Here is a 17044-nt window from a genome sequence, read left to right on the forward strand (position 1 = left end):
ACCAAATATATTAATATTTTTATGTAGTTATGTTTTTAACTTCTTCCCATTTTATAGTATATCTTTGAATAAAAGAAAAAAATGTATTCAATAATTAGGTTTATATCCGCTAAACTGAATATGATTAATATTGGTTTATGAAGGTATGGTTATTTCTTCTGGGTTTTTATAGAAAAAAAAATAAACAATATTTTTGTTTGAAGGCCATTTAAATAATGAATTATCAATTTTGATAATTATGGTTAATTGGTTATAAAGTTTTGTCCCTAATATTTATTTAGTTCTATTTATTATACAAAGAATTATTTAATCAGTAACCCAAAATTTAGTTAATTGGATTGTTTTTTTTTAGAACTGTCTAGAAATTTTGATTCTCTAAGGAAGGTTGGACTTGTACTAGTTTATATTCTCTAGTTTTGTTTTTTAAATATCATGGAACTTTAAAGGAATGAGTGTCATTTTTAATGAACAGTTGTACGGAATCAAATTTTAATAATGACAATAAAATAGTGGTGAAGTTCTGGTAAATTTACCAGGCCGAATACCAAACCCGTAAGACCTGTTACTTATTCGTATAGTAACCTTAAAATAAAACTAATGAGAGAAGAAATTTGTTTTGAATGGGTTGATTAAAGTATTCTAACTCGAAGAACTTTACTCCAGAGAGAGAGAAAGAGAAAGGTTGTTAAATTGAAGTGCCAGTGGTATATTGATTGTGGAGGTGGCGGAGAGTGGACTACTTGACTCGAGCAGTAGTTGAGGTTCGTCCTGAACTGACTGTCATGGCGGCCATGTCATGAAGGTACCAGTTCCGTGCGGTGGAGCCACAATGGAAGAAAGTTCTCCTTCGCAGAATTTGAACGGACAAATTGGACCTTGTGGTGGTGGAATTAACACGGGCATCAAACAGTCCGATGAGTCCAATCAGAGAATTCAGTACTCGATACCGGGAATTTTGCACTTCATCCAACATGAATGGGCTAGGTTTGAGATGGAGAGAACTCAATGGGAGTTGGATAGAGCAGAATTACAGGTATTTTTTTCAGTTTTTATCACAGAATTTTAGCCATCTAATTTACGTTAGTGATTTATTATGCATGATATTGCATTTAGCTGTCGTCAGGTTTATATTTATTTTGTTTCATTAGATACTGGAGGTTATTTATTTGACGTATTTATTCTTTATTTGGGAATGGGTCATTTACTTGTAAAATAAAGGAAATAAAGTTATCAGTCAACTGGAAGGGATAAAATACTTAGTTGTTTGATTAAACTTGTCAATAAGATGTTACTGATCTGTACATTTTGCTATTTATTTACGTATATTTTATTCATTTATATTTCATAATTTTTCTTTAATATCAAGTGTAATACTGTGTCAGAAAAATTGAGTTTATTTTCTTGGTTATCTGATAACAGTTTTGACACATAATGGTGAAGCTTTCACTCTGAAGTGCATAATATGTTCAATTTTTGAAAAGATGCTTGAATAGAAATCAGGCTGATTCAATACACAATGCAATGAGGAGTTTGACTTTTTTTTTTGTAATGATATAACAATTATGTCAGCCTTAGTCATGGTTTAAACTTACTGTTGGAACAAATGTTTTTTATAAATATGCCCATGAAACTATTTCTCCAATAACATTGAATTAATTTTAAAAAATTAACAAATTCACTTCATTTTTTTAATTGATAAAATATTTTCACAACACATTAAGATGTTTATTTTCCAACTGCCTCTTAAATATAGGTATTTGATTTATCAGAAGACAAAAGTCATAGTACACTTATATCTAGTGTGATGATTAAAGCATTCAGCTTGGTTTACATTCTTTTTATAACTGGAATTACCTAGAATTAAAAAAAAATTGATAAAATTATTAAGTCCTATGGGTTGATTTTAAGGCAAATTTAAATTCCCATGGTGAATTGTAAATCTATTTCATCTTGAAGGACATTTAATGCTCTTAAAGTCTAAAAAGACAAACAAATATTATAGCTTCCATGTTAGTATCTTAATCATAAACATTTTTAAGCATGCAGAAGTTCAATCAATGAAACCAGAAGTGATACACTTCAGGAACTGTTAAAGTATGGCACTTAGCCAGAAGGAAATCATTAAATAAAAGAACTAAAACAAGGTGAAAATTTATTTCTTGTGCTAGTAAAATAAATTGGAATTTAATAACTGTTTGAAAAATATTGTGTGGGCAGGTTTTCCAGTTTTTTATCAATAATGAAATTAACTTATCTGATAATGAGCATAATTCATTTAAGTTATAAGAATTTACTATATTCATCTATACCACAAATAGGAAGCTAGAGTAAATTTGTCAGTTTATTTCCTTGATCACAACTAGACACTTATTAAATATGAAAACAAAACAATGCCAATAATAATATATGCATAATTTACTGGAAGGTTACACATGGGTTTGTTATTGGGCATATATAATGGTCAAATTATAACCAATATTACTGAAAATATATGTGTAATTACCAAATGTAGATAAATTAATTTAACTAAAAATAAAAATAATTAAAACTTAAAAAACTACCTTCTCTGGAGGTAAAGTGATGTATATTGGCAATGTTTTTGTGTATTCATTCAACACTAGAGCCAAAATATTTATTCAGAAATAACAATTATTATGATAATTAAATGAAATAAAAGCATGGAAGGTTTAAAAGAAAACAATTATCATCATTAGTAAAGGATGTGGAAGGGAGATAGATTAAAGAATATTGAGAAGTAATTAAAAAACATTCAGGATAAAATTTAGTTTTGGGAAGTGGCTTTATTTTTCTATAAATTAATGACTATAATTATATATGTTACTATACAACAACCTAAACTGCAAAAGAATAGTTAAGTATGTCAACCAAACAATTATATATATCTCTTACCAGTTACATCATCTTTTCTTTAGAGAGTAAGTTATAGCTGAAAGAGGGCGAATTGTCAATGTCAATTAAAATCTAACTTTTATTTTTACTGACAAAATAAATCAGTTTTCTATGCTATTAGTTTACAATTTATTATCTTTATGAAATACTTATAAACTCTTTATTGTTAAGTAATTTCAAGAAACTTTGTGTTATTAATTTATGTTATTTCATGTATCATTGAAGGCTCGGATAGCCTTTTTGCAAGGAGAAAGGAAGGGACAAGAAAATTTGAAAAATGATCTCGTCAGGAGGATTAAGATGCTGGAATATGCATTAAAACAAGAAAGGTAAGTTTCTGTTTTGTATTAAAGAAATATCCTTCTTTTTTTCCTATTGAATATTCATTATTATGGTTAATGTATTGTTTAGTTTTAATTTTTGGGGTTTGAGGTGAATACGAATTCGGTGCTTTTCATTTTGGTTTAAACTTAAAAAAAAAAAATCACTAACCAGTATTGGTAACTTATCATGTATTAAAATTACTAATTGCAATTTTATTGCATTAATGGTTAGTGAAAGTTAGGGGTTTTAGTTTTTAAATGCTATAGAATCTCAGTTATACATCCTAGTATGGACCGAGAGAACACTTGTCAAATGACAGAGCCGGTTAATTGGGGTTGTATAAGGGAAAATTGCTATTTTAATTTAACTCATATATAAAAATTTAAATGCAATACAAAAATTATTCATAGGTGATATGTTTATCAGTATATGATTAAGTTAAATTTATTAACCGAGTTAATATAATTACAAATAAAGATTTCTTTAGATAAATAATCTAATTTAAATGTATAAGCAACTCTCAGGCTGTAATAGTAATCAAAAAAAGGTTTAATTAGTGTTTTCTCCATTTATTTTCTTTTTACTGTTGGTTAATCCAGAGAGACTATAAGTCTCTCAAGTGGGGCTCCACTTCGGTTTTGTCAGCCCTAACAAAGTTACATTATTTATTATTATTTTGATATCCATCATCGTTTAAGACTTCTTAGCAAAATTGGATGTGCAAAATGTATATTTATTAGACCTGGTTAAAGATTTATGTTGTGCATTTTGTTGATTACCAATATCTATTTTTGTTCCTCAAATGTTTGTGTAATAAGTTCAGTAAGTTTTTCCTTATGGTGGATATTTCATGTTTTTATCACATTGCTTTTAAATATTCTTCCCTGTTTAAGAAAGAACGTATTATTTTCCTTTTTTTTATAGGTTTTTCCTTCCTTGTTAGACTTTTCCTGGATAATAAGAGTTACTGTAATAATTTCCAAGTATTCAATTTGTCTTTTTTTTTTTTCAATTTTCAATTTTAGGCTGTGGAGAACGAGCATAGACAACTACTACTAGTTTCTGATTCGTTGTTTTATTGTCTACTTTTATAATTAGATTTTGTTACTTTTCTATAGAACTTTTCAAAGTTAATGTTGAAATATTTTTTCTTTCTTTCAGTGTTTTTGTTTAGTAAGTAAACAAATTTTTTGAATGATTGTTATCCCCTAATGTATTATAAAATTTGTTGGCAAAGAAACTTTTTCAACTATTTCTATTGATCATAAGTTATTAGTTTAACTATTATATAATTTTAATCTTATTAATAATGACACGAATCTTGGAAATAGTAATGAGGCTTGTGTCCAAGTTTCTCTTTTCTATAAGTTAAATTTCATTTGATCTCCTCGGTTTATTCATTTATAATAAAATTACTCATAAACGTTTTGCTTATAACTAAATAAAGTTTTGTTGATTAATTTTTTTTTTTGTGAGGAAATTTTGTGGTACAGACAGAGAGGAGGAGAGGGAAGAGGGGAAGTAGGAAATGCACTATTTTTTTTACGAACTTTGAAAGATAAAAATATGCTGTTGGTTCTGTTGCATTCCTCCTTGTATATCGTGGGAATATTTCAAAAGTTTTCCTAATAAAAATAGTATTTTTTTCTTTTTTTTCCTCTGGCCTTAGTGCTTCATTAGTTTGACTAAACCCTTTAAATAATGAGATAGTGTCCTAAAGAAATACAAAAATTAATTTAGCTTTAGAAAAAAAAGGTTCATAATAATAAATACATGACTTTTGTTAAGTTATGTCGCTGTCTTAAATTACTCTTTCTATATTGTTATCTGATCAATTGTTGAACTAATCATCTATTCTTGAAGCTTTTGCAAATTTAAAAGAAAAAAATTATAAATTTTATTAAAATAATATTAATTTTGAAGCACCTGAAAAAGACTAATCTGAGGTTTAGTTGGTTTCAATAATGGTTTCATATAACCATAATCTATAATCATATGACCATCAGCTAATGGTTTCAATTATAACTTTAACAATCATACTGTTGGTTTACTGACCTAAAAATTTTAAGTTATTTTTAGAATTTCAAGTGAAATCATTTCAGACATATGGATAAATAATACTTTGATAATTTTTTTCTTTTTTATAGAGCTAAATACCACAAATTGAAGTATGGCACTGATCTAAACCAAGGTGATATGAAGCACCCGGGGTTTGAAGAAGCGGTGCCAGAAACCAATACAGAATCAGAGGCCCCTTTCTCTTCAGTCAGTAATTTTACATGGAAACAGGGTCGCCAGATGCTTCGGCAGTATGTGTTTCTGTTTACTACTAAATTAATGTTTTTAAAATTACAATTTTAATTTATTCAAGTCATTATGATACAATGTTTCAGAAAATTTTATTGATATTGGTCTAATAGCAATAATTTCTGTTTAATTTATTTTGAAAATAGTTATGAAGTACTTAGGCTTAGGCTTTACTTACTCTCCATTTTTCTTTTAACTACGTTCTCTAAGATCATGGTCTTTTCTTTTAGATATCTTCAAGAAATAGGATATACAGATACCATTATAGACGTCCGCTCTAACAGAGTTCGAACTTTATTAGGGCTTAATAATAATGAAGAAGGCCCCGGCAGTGGTGGTGTTAATGGCAATGAAACTGGCAACAAAAGAGCGTCAGATTCTCAAGGAAGGAGAACACCAGCCAAAAAGGTATTGTATATATTATTTTATTATAATAATATGTTCTCAGTTTTTTATTTGTTTCACACATATAAGATTGTTTTTTCATTTCATTGTTCATTTTCTTTTAAGGCACAGCCTTCAAACCTAGTCGAAGCAATGATGCTCGATACCGAAGCAGCTGTCATGGCTAACTTTGAGTTCCTTTCTGGTGCGGATGTGGATATGGAGGATGAAGATGGTCTTGAAGATGATATCGATGAGTCTGGGCTTGTGGGAGATGAAACTATGCGCCCCTCTGGTGCTGCAAAAAGAAGAGCAAAGGTACTATAAGAAATATTAAATCAACTTGAATATAAAGGATAGACAACTAAGTGCTTTGGGTTTTTCAGGACAAAATAAAACTCATATATTAAATTAAATTCAATCCGCTGGGTATTTTCTTTATTCTATCTAGCTATTAGCTCCATAATCCCATATTTATGTAAGTCCTGAAGTTTACTGAGAAAAACTTAACTAGATTGTTTCCAAATGCATGTTCTATCTCTAAATGTTACATTCAGGATTTCTGTTGGGATAGGAATAAGTGATTGTCACTTAGAGCTCAGTGCTAGGAATATCCCAATCCAAGGCTTAATATTTTTTTATTGCAAATGATTACAGCAGTATCATGCATTGTTTTGAAGAAAACCAACACCCTTCTGATTTGTTAGTTTTGGTTTTTTTTTTTTTTTCTTGAATTAATTGATATAATTTTGTTAGCTCTAAGCAGTACAATGTTGCATCAATTGATAATGGCAGAAGTTCATAAAAAGTGATACCAATTCCACCTTTAATATCCTGACAACTTACTTCTACGTTGTAGCAATGAAAAGATGTGATTAGTTAATCAGATATACATTTTATTTTATCATTTTTTAAGTTATTCAAAAGGATGTTGACAGATATAGTGGAGTAGCTAAAAGGACTTGAGTTTGCAAATTTTGATCAGTATGGTTTATCTTCTGATTCATATTTGGCGTTTTTCAAGTTAAAAAAAAAAAAATTTATGCATGCCATAATTCAACCTACTATTTATAAGGTAAAAACAGTTAACAACTCTCTGAAAACTTTTTATTGTAACAGAAATGTGTAGAACTGGTAGATAAGAAAACAGAAAGCTGTATATTGTTAGTTGATTTGATGACACATCAAGTGCTATAAGCTGCAGGGTTTGACATTCACTGAACCTGATTTGTCATTCTAGGCATATATCATTAGAACAGGTTACTAAGTTCCAATGTTGCAAAGATTGTAGTTTAGTGACTGTTTGCAGGAAAAGTGCTTCTTGGCATGCCATCTGTTGCTGAAAACCATGGAAGGGATGTGAATGGTATCTTTTCAGCTGTACATGCACTTACTGGATCCAACACCCTAAGCACTTAAGGAAATAAAAAAACAAACATTGACTGTAACATCCTTAGATTCTACTAATTGATCATTAGCATTGGGGACGGTAAACCAACCTCCCAGCAGCACTTAAAAGTTGAGCAAGTTAGCACTTACTGAGTAAAGGATTATGGTGGGCATCCTGCTATACATCTAGCACAGTGAATTGAATTTGATGAAAGTGGTTCGCACATCAGATGCTGTGAAAATGCACTTTTTATGTGCTTTAGCTCTAGTGTACTTATGGAAGAAGGCATTGATGACATTGATCAAAAATTACTAAGTTGCCTGTCTTCTTCACTCTTTACGTTTTTAAAAGTTTACTTCCATATCTTGCTAATGAAGAAAATGGCAATTGCACTGCATATGGTTAAGTTAAGTAGATGCGAGAGGAACCAATGTATAAAATGATTCATTTATTTACTAGTTTGAATGCTTGTTATGTAATGGTAACTAGAAAGAATTTTATAGGACCATATCGTCAAATAGATAAAATTTGCAACTATGGTAATATAATAGTTCGGTGTATTAATAAGAAATATGTTAATGGAGGGAGTTTTGGGGTAAAAAGGGATAAAGAATTTTTTCATTTAAATTTAGTCATGATACAATGATAACTACAAAAATTGAACACAGAAGACAATATTATAAGTTAATATTAACTTCATTATTATTATCTTTACTAAATACTAATAAAAATAGAAAATGTATATCATGTAAAACTTTTATGAAAACATCATTTTTTATGTAAGAAATGCAATTTCATATTAACAAAAAAAACTTAAAATTTAAACGATACAACATAAATGTATATTAAACATTAGATTACAAAATGTAATTTTTTTTTTATTGTTCATATTTGTTGAGATAATTTCTTTTTGATGAGACTTACTAATTTTCCATTTCATTACTTCACCTGAATTATATTTAAATACTTTAGTTTCAAAGCATTTGATAATGACCATTAATTAAATGTAATTAAACATTTCTCTGTTTACTTCTATATTCAGCATTATTATATTTGACTCTTAGTAATGTTTATAAATTAGCAAAAACTCTTGCTCTATATTTTTTAAAAATAAATCAGTTGGTATCCTTGTTAAATCTCAACACTCTTTATTATTTCATCAACAGTGCAACATTTCAGTCAATTCCTCTAGGACAATCTTGAATATAAATTTACACTTCACATCCAATTATTTAAAAACTTTTTGCTGGCTATTTTGCCCAGGTCATTAATAACAATCAAATCACCCTATTAAACAATAAATTAATAGGGAATCATATTAATTATTAATAAGTTTGCCTTAGCTTATGTCTAGTTACCTATTTTGCCACAATATCATTAATTTTTAAAACTTTTAATTTTAGATCAACTAACTAAAAGTTTGATCAAAGTATGATTCCCTCTTGATTGTTTCATAGGATGATTTGATTGTTATTAATGACATGGGCAGAATAGCCTGAAAAACGTTTTTAAATAATTGTATGTGATGTATAAATTTATATTTAACATTGTCCTTGAGGATGGCCGAATAGGCCGAAATTTTGGACTATTAAAGAAATAATAAATAGTATTGATACTTAACATGGATAATAGTTTATTTATTTAAACAATAAATACCAATCTCAAGAATTTAAAAAGATTATACATAAATCTTAACTTTTTTTGGTTGGACTTATACACCTCTTGTTACTTTGAGTTCTTAGAAGAAACTGTCATGTCTTGCTTGTATAAATTCTAAGAAGAGATTGACTAGCTCCCCTGTCTTAGTGGCAGGTATTGGCTAAAAAGTTCAACAAATGAAAATATTTTTTTTATTATCACTTTGCTGTCTCTTGACATTTAAAAATAATTGTTAATTAGTTTTAAAACTTAATCCACTTTAATACCAAAAATAAAATGTTTCATAAGTTCATATTGTTGGTGTATATCATTAATTACATGTGCATGGCAATCGGCGCTTGTTTTATTTAGACTGCATTGTTCCGGTGTCTTATAAAAATCATTCCAATTATCCAATATACAAAAATTTAAATTTATAACTTAAAATTACGGAATATTCATTTTACTTACAAATGACTAAATAAATTTTATTTATCAACACAATTTATTAATATGCTATTTAAGACATCTAATAACCCTATTTTGAAACAAATTATTTATAAATAATAAATACTTCTTAATTCAGACTTATATAATAACTGATAACTTGTTACTTATAGAACATGGACATTTTCTTATGTTATCGAAATAATATCTTCTTCGCACTATTGATATTAATAAACATTTTTTTTATTTTTAACATTTTATTGTTCAATTTCCAATGTCTCTGCTCTGTTCATGGCAGCAGTTAACATATTTTTGATTTTATTTTACAAGAGATGGAAACTATCACTACAACTTGAAAATTAAATGAAATATTATTCTACATTTTTGTTAAAAATAGCAATTGGTTTAAATAGTAGGCGTTTTAATAGTAAGCATATAAATGTTAATATCATGTGTGTGAAACCCATCTTTAGTGATAATACAGATAGAAATAACCTCTAAAATTTAAGGCTATATTTGTTGTATAACCCTGAAATAAATCCTCTAATTTTATTTGTAAAATAGGTATTTACACATTTTTTTTTTCTTTACTTCCTACTTTTTTTTTTTTCAAATTTATACACCCAAATATATGAAGCGTTTTCTTATAATTATTTCACCATTATTATAAAAAAAATGTAGTTAAGATGCATGAACGTGCCGTGGCACTCAGGTGGGGACAAATCTATCTGATTTGTTTTATTGTACAGATCTACCAGTTTATTACAGTTAATAAGTTAGTATAGAGTTATTTACTCTATTAGTAACATTGTGAATTAACGAATAGTTGGTTGAATCATTGAATATTACAAAAAAGTTTTATTATTAAAATAGGTTTTATATTATTCATAAAAACTCAAACCCATGAGAGTATGCTATTTTAATATTTAAATTTGTCAGTTTGAGACATAGACAGATTTTCTGTAGAATTGATTGGTTCTATGAGGATTTAACAGAGAAAGAAAATTGTAGAAAAGTAATAAATGAATGTACCTATGGCGTTCCTGTATGACAAGTGGTTTTCAGAGATATGGATGAATTACTGAAAGGGTCCTGTGCACGGAGCCCTTATCTTTCTCCCCGCTTGACCTGCCCTCTGAAACTCTGGAATCATTAATGTCCCTACCTTCTAATACCCCCAGAATAAGAAGGGAAATCATGGTGATTAAAATTTTGCCTACTCAAGTCCTTTCAGATCTTACTATAATTAATAGAAAAATTTGTACTCAGATGCAGACTTATGACAAATATTGTTGCTCGATGATAAAGATATAATCCTGAAACAATATGACGTATTATAATAAATTAAATATACTAAATTTTTGAAGTTCAATTTCATCTACAAATTTATGAAAGTATAAAAATCGATGGTGATTATTACTTTCACTCTGATTGCTTTCTGGTGTTTAATTAATATACATTTTAGTCAATGGCTCATGTTGAATTTTATTAAACACCTGAGAAATTTATTACAAATTACAAAATTAAATAGCATTCTTACCCAATCAAGTTGATATCTCCTTTAGTGGTTTTGGTCATTAAAATTTGTCAGTTTGAGACTTAGAGACAGATTTTCTGTAGAAACGAATGGTTCTATGAGTTTTTGATATCTACTTCAGTGGCTATGGTCTCTGCTATATTTGTGAGCCATTGAGTGCAGAAGTGATGTAGGTCAAAACTGGAGTTTGAGATTTCATTACAGATTTTGGCCAGCAATAACCTTTCTCTGTTAGCCACAGAGTAGTCTGTCAAACACAACCGACAATTTAAGAGCATTATAAGTTAGTCTACTCTGTAATTAATTAATTAATTTTTAATGAAATGAATTGTGTTAAGAACAAAATGACTTACACCCTCTCCTGCTCCCTGTGACTCATAGATCTGTATCGAATCTTCAAAATTTCCTGCTTGTAAACTCTACCACTTCATATTCTTTCTTGACTTTTCCATTTAAAAGACAAAAAATTAAATTTTAGTGACTAAAGTTTTCATGTTGAGTATACTTTTCTTATATGAAGTTAGTACCATTATCTGATGTCATGCATTGCATATAATGTGTATCGTACCTAATCTGTATGGATGTGCTAAATCAGCTAGACCCCTCTACATTATTCTGTTCAAAATGTTATATTTAAGTTGTTTTGTCCTTTTGGTGTTTTTACAAATATCTACGGAGAGTTAGATCCTCTCGTGCCAATGTACAACTAAGCATATTTATAGTGAATGAACTTTTACTCTCTGTTGATTGCTATTTACGATCAAGACAATTTTATAATCCATTATTCATTTGCTGTATTTTTTTTTTTTTTTTTTTTTTTTTATATCATAACAGATGTGTCAGCAATTTTTTTTTTAGTATTGATTACAAGTACTCGTATTCAAACTGGTTTGAGTATAAATTCTCTGTATTCATAGTCAATTTTTCTTGAGTACCGATTTCTTGTATTCGCATTGAAACTTTTTTATACAAGTAATGTACTAAAAACATTTTGAATGTAAGTAAAATAATCTTAGCACTTGAGTACAATTTGCACAACTCTGCAGTTAACCATTCTTTCATTAATTCTAGCCATGTTTAGTGTGAACATACCATACTTCTGAGGGGGGCCACCAGATTTTCTGCACAAAATTTTCAATTAAAAAGTTAAGTGAGAGAGTGAGTTAATTCCTAGTTGTATAAACGATAAACTCCAATTTCAATTTAACTTATGTGCTAAATAAAAATTAAAATGTGATACAAAACTGAATACATTATAGAACTAGAGGTTTATTACATATAGATGTTACTTCCATTAGAATAGTTGGAATATCTTTTTTAATTTGTTTTTAATTGTTACAAAGTCTGTTATTTTGTTTTGTTCTATCCAACTTATCGTTTTTTTCGACACATTATTTGTTTACTTTTTATCCCCCGTTTAATACTGTAAAGGACATTGACATTTATCATTCTTCATTAAATTGAATTATGTTTAAAAGTGGTGTATAAATAATCACAATGTTAAATGAATTTGCAATTTAATTTATTATTTTCTAGGGACTTATGCTTCATGAAGCAGACGATGTGGATGCCGAAGCCGAAGAAGTCCTTAATGAGTTGAATTTGCTTACTCAGGCAGAGGTACCCGGAGGAATATCTCAAGGAGATCCACAGGATTGGAGTAAGTATTTTATTTTATATTTCGTAAACTATTTTTAGTTTTGCTAGCATTAAAATGAACATAATTATGGGAGATAGTTGGCCATGGGTGAGTTATATAAGGAGAAGATGGTTGGAGGTGCAGTCAAAATAAAACACAAATAAGTTGATGTAACTTATTTAATCGTGCCAACGTTTCGGCTAGAATTTCTAGCCTTCATCAGGGCTAAGAACTGAACAAGATAACAACCAATGAATATAGAAAATAAAAAATAAAATAGAAGTAGAATGTCATCAACTAAATAATCTTACAGAATGAAATTAATAAAATAAAGTGATGAGAGAAGTGGAAAATAAAATGTATACATAGGTAATTGAATAAGTAGGTAAAATAACATAATTAAGGAAATAAAAAAAAAATGAAGTTATATAATGCAAAAATATGAAATATATTATTTATAAAATATGAATATATTAGTTATTAATAATTTAAAAATTAAAATTATGGAAAGAAAATATATGTAACCATAATAATAGATAAAGAGACAAAATAGAAGTAAAGTTTGACAGAAGAAATGAATAGAAAAAATATATATATATTTTGAAAACAACATTAATAATATATGGTGAACATAACTAATAACGTGGGTAAGAAAAATTGAGAAAAGAAGGGGGGAGAATAAAGATAGGGGAAAAAAAAAGAGAATAAAACGAACCTGTTAGCTTGAAATCTAACGCCCAAGTGGTTTCTGCGTCGAGAACGGCCAAATTCTGAATTAAAAAATACATTACAAGAATGACTAAGCTTTTTTTTTTTTTCTGTTTTTTTTTTCACTTCTCTCATCACTTTATTTTATTAATTCTATTCTGTAAAATTATTTACTTTATGTCATTCTGTTTATATTTTATTTTTTATTTTCTACATTCATTGGTTGTTATCTTGTTCTGTTCTTAGCGTTGATGAAGGCTAGAAATTCTAGCTGAAACATTGGCACGATTAAATAAGTTACATCAACTTATTTGTGTTTTATTTTGACTGTATCCCTAACCATCTTCTCCTTTTATAAAATGTCCATAATTTCATTTAAAGGAAGAATTTTACTCAAGAATATATTTTCTGCTATTAAAGGTGACATAAATAAGAGACTAGTTTATCTACAGCAGTGGTCATGTTACTAAAAAGTTTATTGGGAGGTTTTTTTATTAAGAATGCTTTAGTTGTCTATACAATCTTTTACTTCTTGTTTCTTCTTTACTAATATTATATGGGGAAGTAAAGAAACAATAATTTCTGAAGGTTAATGTTGGTTAGCAGAACTCTTTCTACATCTGTGTTATATAATTTCTATATCTCTTTGTTCAATATTAGTATGATATGCTCTATTGGACTAGATGCTGTGTCTTATAGTTCTGTTATTTGCAAGTGCAGGCTAATAGTAATGAAAAAGGAGTTGGCTGGACGTCATCGGCATTCAGTTTTTTGTAGATTTTGATTTATGTTTTTCTTTTATTTCACTCTAATTGCTATGGTAAATGTCAACAGTTTTATACTTGTCTTCTTTACTTAGTTATTTCAGCAATATTTTAAATAATGAAGTAACAAATATGATAGTTTTTGGAAGTAGAAGTTGTAGTCTTTTTGTTAAATAACAGAGGTTGCCTTTCCTTTCGACATGTTAGTAAGTGGACCAACGTCTTATCCAACACTATTGTGATGTTTCAAATGATTTTGGGAGTATGATGCCTGGATATTTCCTTTGTTTTTAAAGTTATTTCTAGACATTGTATCTTGATTCTAGAAACATTGTTGGATAATCACCTGCTATGTACTCTATGGCTAACTTCATTTAGTTTCAATTAATTTAAACATGTTTTTCTTTTATGAGTCGGGATTATAATAAGGTTAATATTTAGTTAAATTTCTATTCAGATAGCAACTAAACACGGTATGCTAAACATACTATGCTGTAACTTGTTTTGTTATGCAAATATTGTATCCCAGTTAAAGAAATGGAATGACTAAAAAATGTTGAATTTGAGAACTTTTAAAAATATTATAAAATTTAAATAGAAATAACATAGAGCTTCTTTTGAATTTCTAGTTAGCGTTTATAGTTGTAATTGTGTTTACACTTGTACATACTCGACTGAAATTCAAAAAGCTTCATACTCTTTCAATATAAGTTTGATAGCATTTTAAGTTTATTTTTCTCAAATCCTGCAGTTTTTAGAGGTGTCACTTTTCTTGCTGGGATAAAATGAAAATAGTATTATAGTTCCGGAAGGTTATCTCTTTAAGAACAATTTGTGAATGCTTATCAATTTGGCCATATTATTTTTAGACAGATAGAGTAGAACAATGCAGTCATTAATCTGATTGGATGGAAAAAGGAGGGATTTAAATGTGAGAACTCAGGGTATAGATCTTGTGGTGGAGAGTACCAGACTTAAGCAGCTCAGCTTGAGCTAGGAAGAACTTATCAAATGCAGCAGTTTAATGGGAAGGAGAATAGAAGCCAGGTGGGCAGGTCCTGGTAGTACGGAACTGAATAGAGGGTTAAAATTGCAGGTTCTGTAGGATATAGTTATGTCTCTGAGTTCTTTACTCTTGGAATCAGAAATATTAGCAGATAAGAACTTGAAGAGCTATATCAACTGGCATAATATGGGATTATATGCTTGATCTTGATAAAAAATTGTATTTAAGTGTTCATAAATTGTTTAAATTTGGCTTTGAGTTCATCCAAGGGTCGACCATACACCAGTTAGTCATGGTCAAAGTGGAAGAAAAGAAAGAGCAAAAAATAAAGGGAGAGAGATGAATAAATTGCTAAAAGGTTGATATGGCTTGATGATAAATTTGGTGTTGCTTTCAGCATAGACCAAAATTTACTTTTTTTCTCTCTCTCTTTCTTCTTACCTCCTTTATTAAATAGATAAATTAACATATATCTAACATAATTAATATATATCTAAATATATACATACCTAATTGGTGCCTTTCCTTTCCACATGGCAAAAAAAGTCTCGAAATTGAATTTCTAAGTTTCCAATTTGATGTGTAGAGTGAGAAAGACATGTTTTTTGGGATTAGGGTGGGAAGTCAAGGGGTAGATCTAAAAAATGGAGGAACTGATCAAAATGGCTTTGGTCTTCTATTCATTTAGTTTAAGCTTATTGTGGGTTGCCCTAGAACTTCTTCTATTGGTGCCTAACTGTAATTTCAAGATCAGAAGAGTCATTGAGGTCAAAGGAGAGATAAAATTGGAAATTGTCGCTTATACTATTAGGAATTTTAGATGGAGAGTGGAGGGTTATTATTAAAGGAGGAAATAAGGGTTAGGAATATAGAGCAGCCTTGGGATACGATTTAATTCATTTTTCTTTTAATATAGTTTTGTATTGTTTTTTCTCTGTTAATAATTAGAATTTTGTTTTTAAATTTATTTAAGATTTATTTTACTATATTAGAATATACTCTTTATTTTTTTTATTTCTGATTAAAGTTTTTAGATATAGATTTTTTTGATGTTACACTAAGGTTAACTCATTAGTATTTGTCAGTAATTTCAACAGGGAGTGGAGCATATGCGGCTGACAGTAGTAAGAGAGGAGGGGGCGATGACCAGGTCGATTCAACGCTGGGCCTCGGTGAATTAGCTCAGCTCACTGTCAACAATGAAGCTGAGCCAGCCTATGATGTAAGTATAACTCTTAAACTCTTATAAAATGTAACTCTTAGTATCTTTTTTATCTATTTTTTATGCTGTTAAGTCAAAGTTGAGTGTAGTACAAGTTTGTACGATTTACTTTCACCGAAAGCTACCATGGAACCACTCACTGTTAAAGATTATTGAGAATTTCATGTTATAAATAATATTCATTCATTGAATGTTACTAAAGTATATAACTTTTTATGCATGTACAATATAATTAACTTATGGTATTTCATTAAATAGCTGCCAACAACGAAGGAATCCTTGAGGAAGACATGGAGCGCGAAGTACACTCTCCGTTCCCATTTTGATGGAGTACGAGCATTGGCATTCCATCCAGCTGATCCTGTTCTCATTACTGCATCCGAGGACCACACGCTCAAACTGTGGAATCTTCATAAAACTGTTCCTGCTAAAAAGTAATAAATTATTTGCTACTGGTGACTAAAGTAATGTAGTTGTTCATCTTAATTATTAAGTGTATTTAGTTTCTAATGAAATTTATCTTTCTTTTACTCTGTTAAACATTTTAAATTAAAAGTTGTATTTTGTGATTGTTGTGAATTTGATTAGAATTTTTCCTAGCCTTTTAATTAATATTATAATTATAATATAATTAGCCTTTTAATTAATATTATACTCATTGTCTTTTAATTACTGCCTTGTGAATTAAGAGTGTGGCAGTGCTTTGTATGAGTGAATGATAACAGTTCTATTATTTGAAGAAGATGGTCATGGTTGCGGTCAAAAAAT

At 28.9% G+C, this 17044-nt stretch overlaps 1 protein-coding gene across 3 annotated transcripts in view; it reads left to right on the forward strand.

The window, feature by feature from the left end:
* Positions 1-539: 539 nt before the first annotated feature.
* Cka (Connector of kinase to AP-1) overlaps positions 540-17044 on the forward strand; it is a 28328-nt gene continuing 11823 nt past the window's right edge. For 2 of the 3 annotated variants that reach the window (XR_001343866.3, XM_014428288.3), the window contains exons 1-8: positions 542-1033; positions 3136-3239; positions 5382-5543; positions 5772-5949; positions 6052-6243; positions 12474-12597; positions 16140-16276; positions 16535-16710. Coding sequence is in view for 2 of the 3 variants with exons in the window: in XM_014428288.3 (XP_014283774.1) it covers positions 797-1033; positions 3136-3239; positions 5382-5543; positions 5772-5949; positions 6052-6243; positions 12474-12597; positions 16140-16276; positions 16535-16710 (1310 nt within the window). In the remaining variant the exon portion in view is untranslated. Of the gene's footprint in view, positions 1034-3135; positions 3240-5381; positions 5544-5771; positions 5950-6051; positions 6244-12473; positions 12598-16139; positions 16277-16534; positions 16711-17044 lie in introns of all 3 variants that reach the window. The other variant, XM_014428290.3, reaches the window with a different exon arrangement.

Source organism: Halyomorpha halys, unplaced genomic scaffold (genome assembly GCF_000696795.3).
Source record: "Halyomorpha halys isolate HHAL.00 unplaced genomic scaffold, Hhal_1.1 Scaffold710.1, whole genome shotgun sequence".
NCBI lineage: Eukaryota > Metazoa > Arthropoda > Insecta > Hemiptera > Pentatomidae > Halyomorpha > Halyomorpha halys.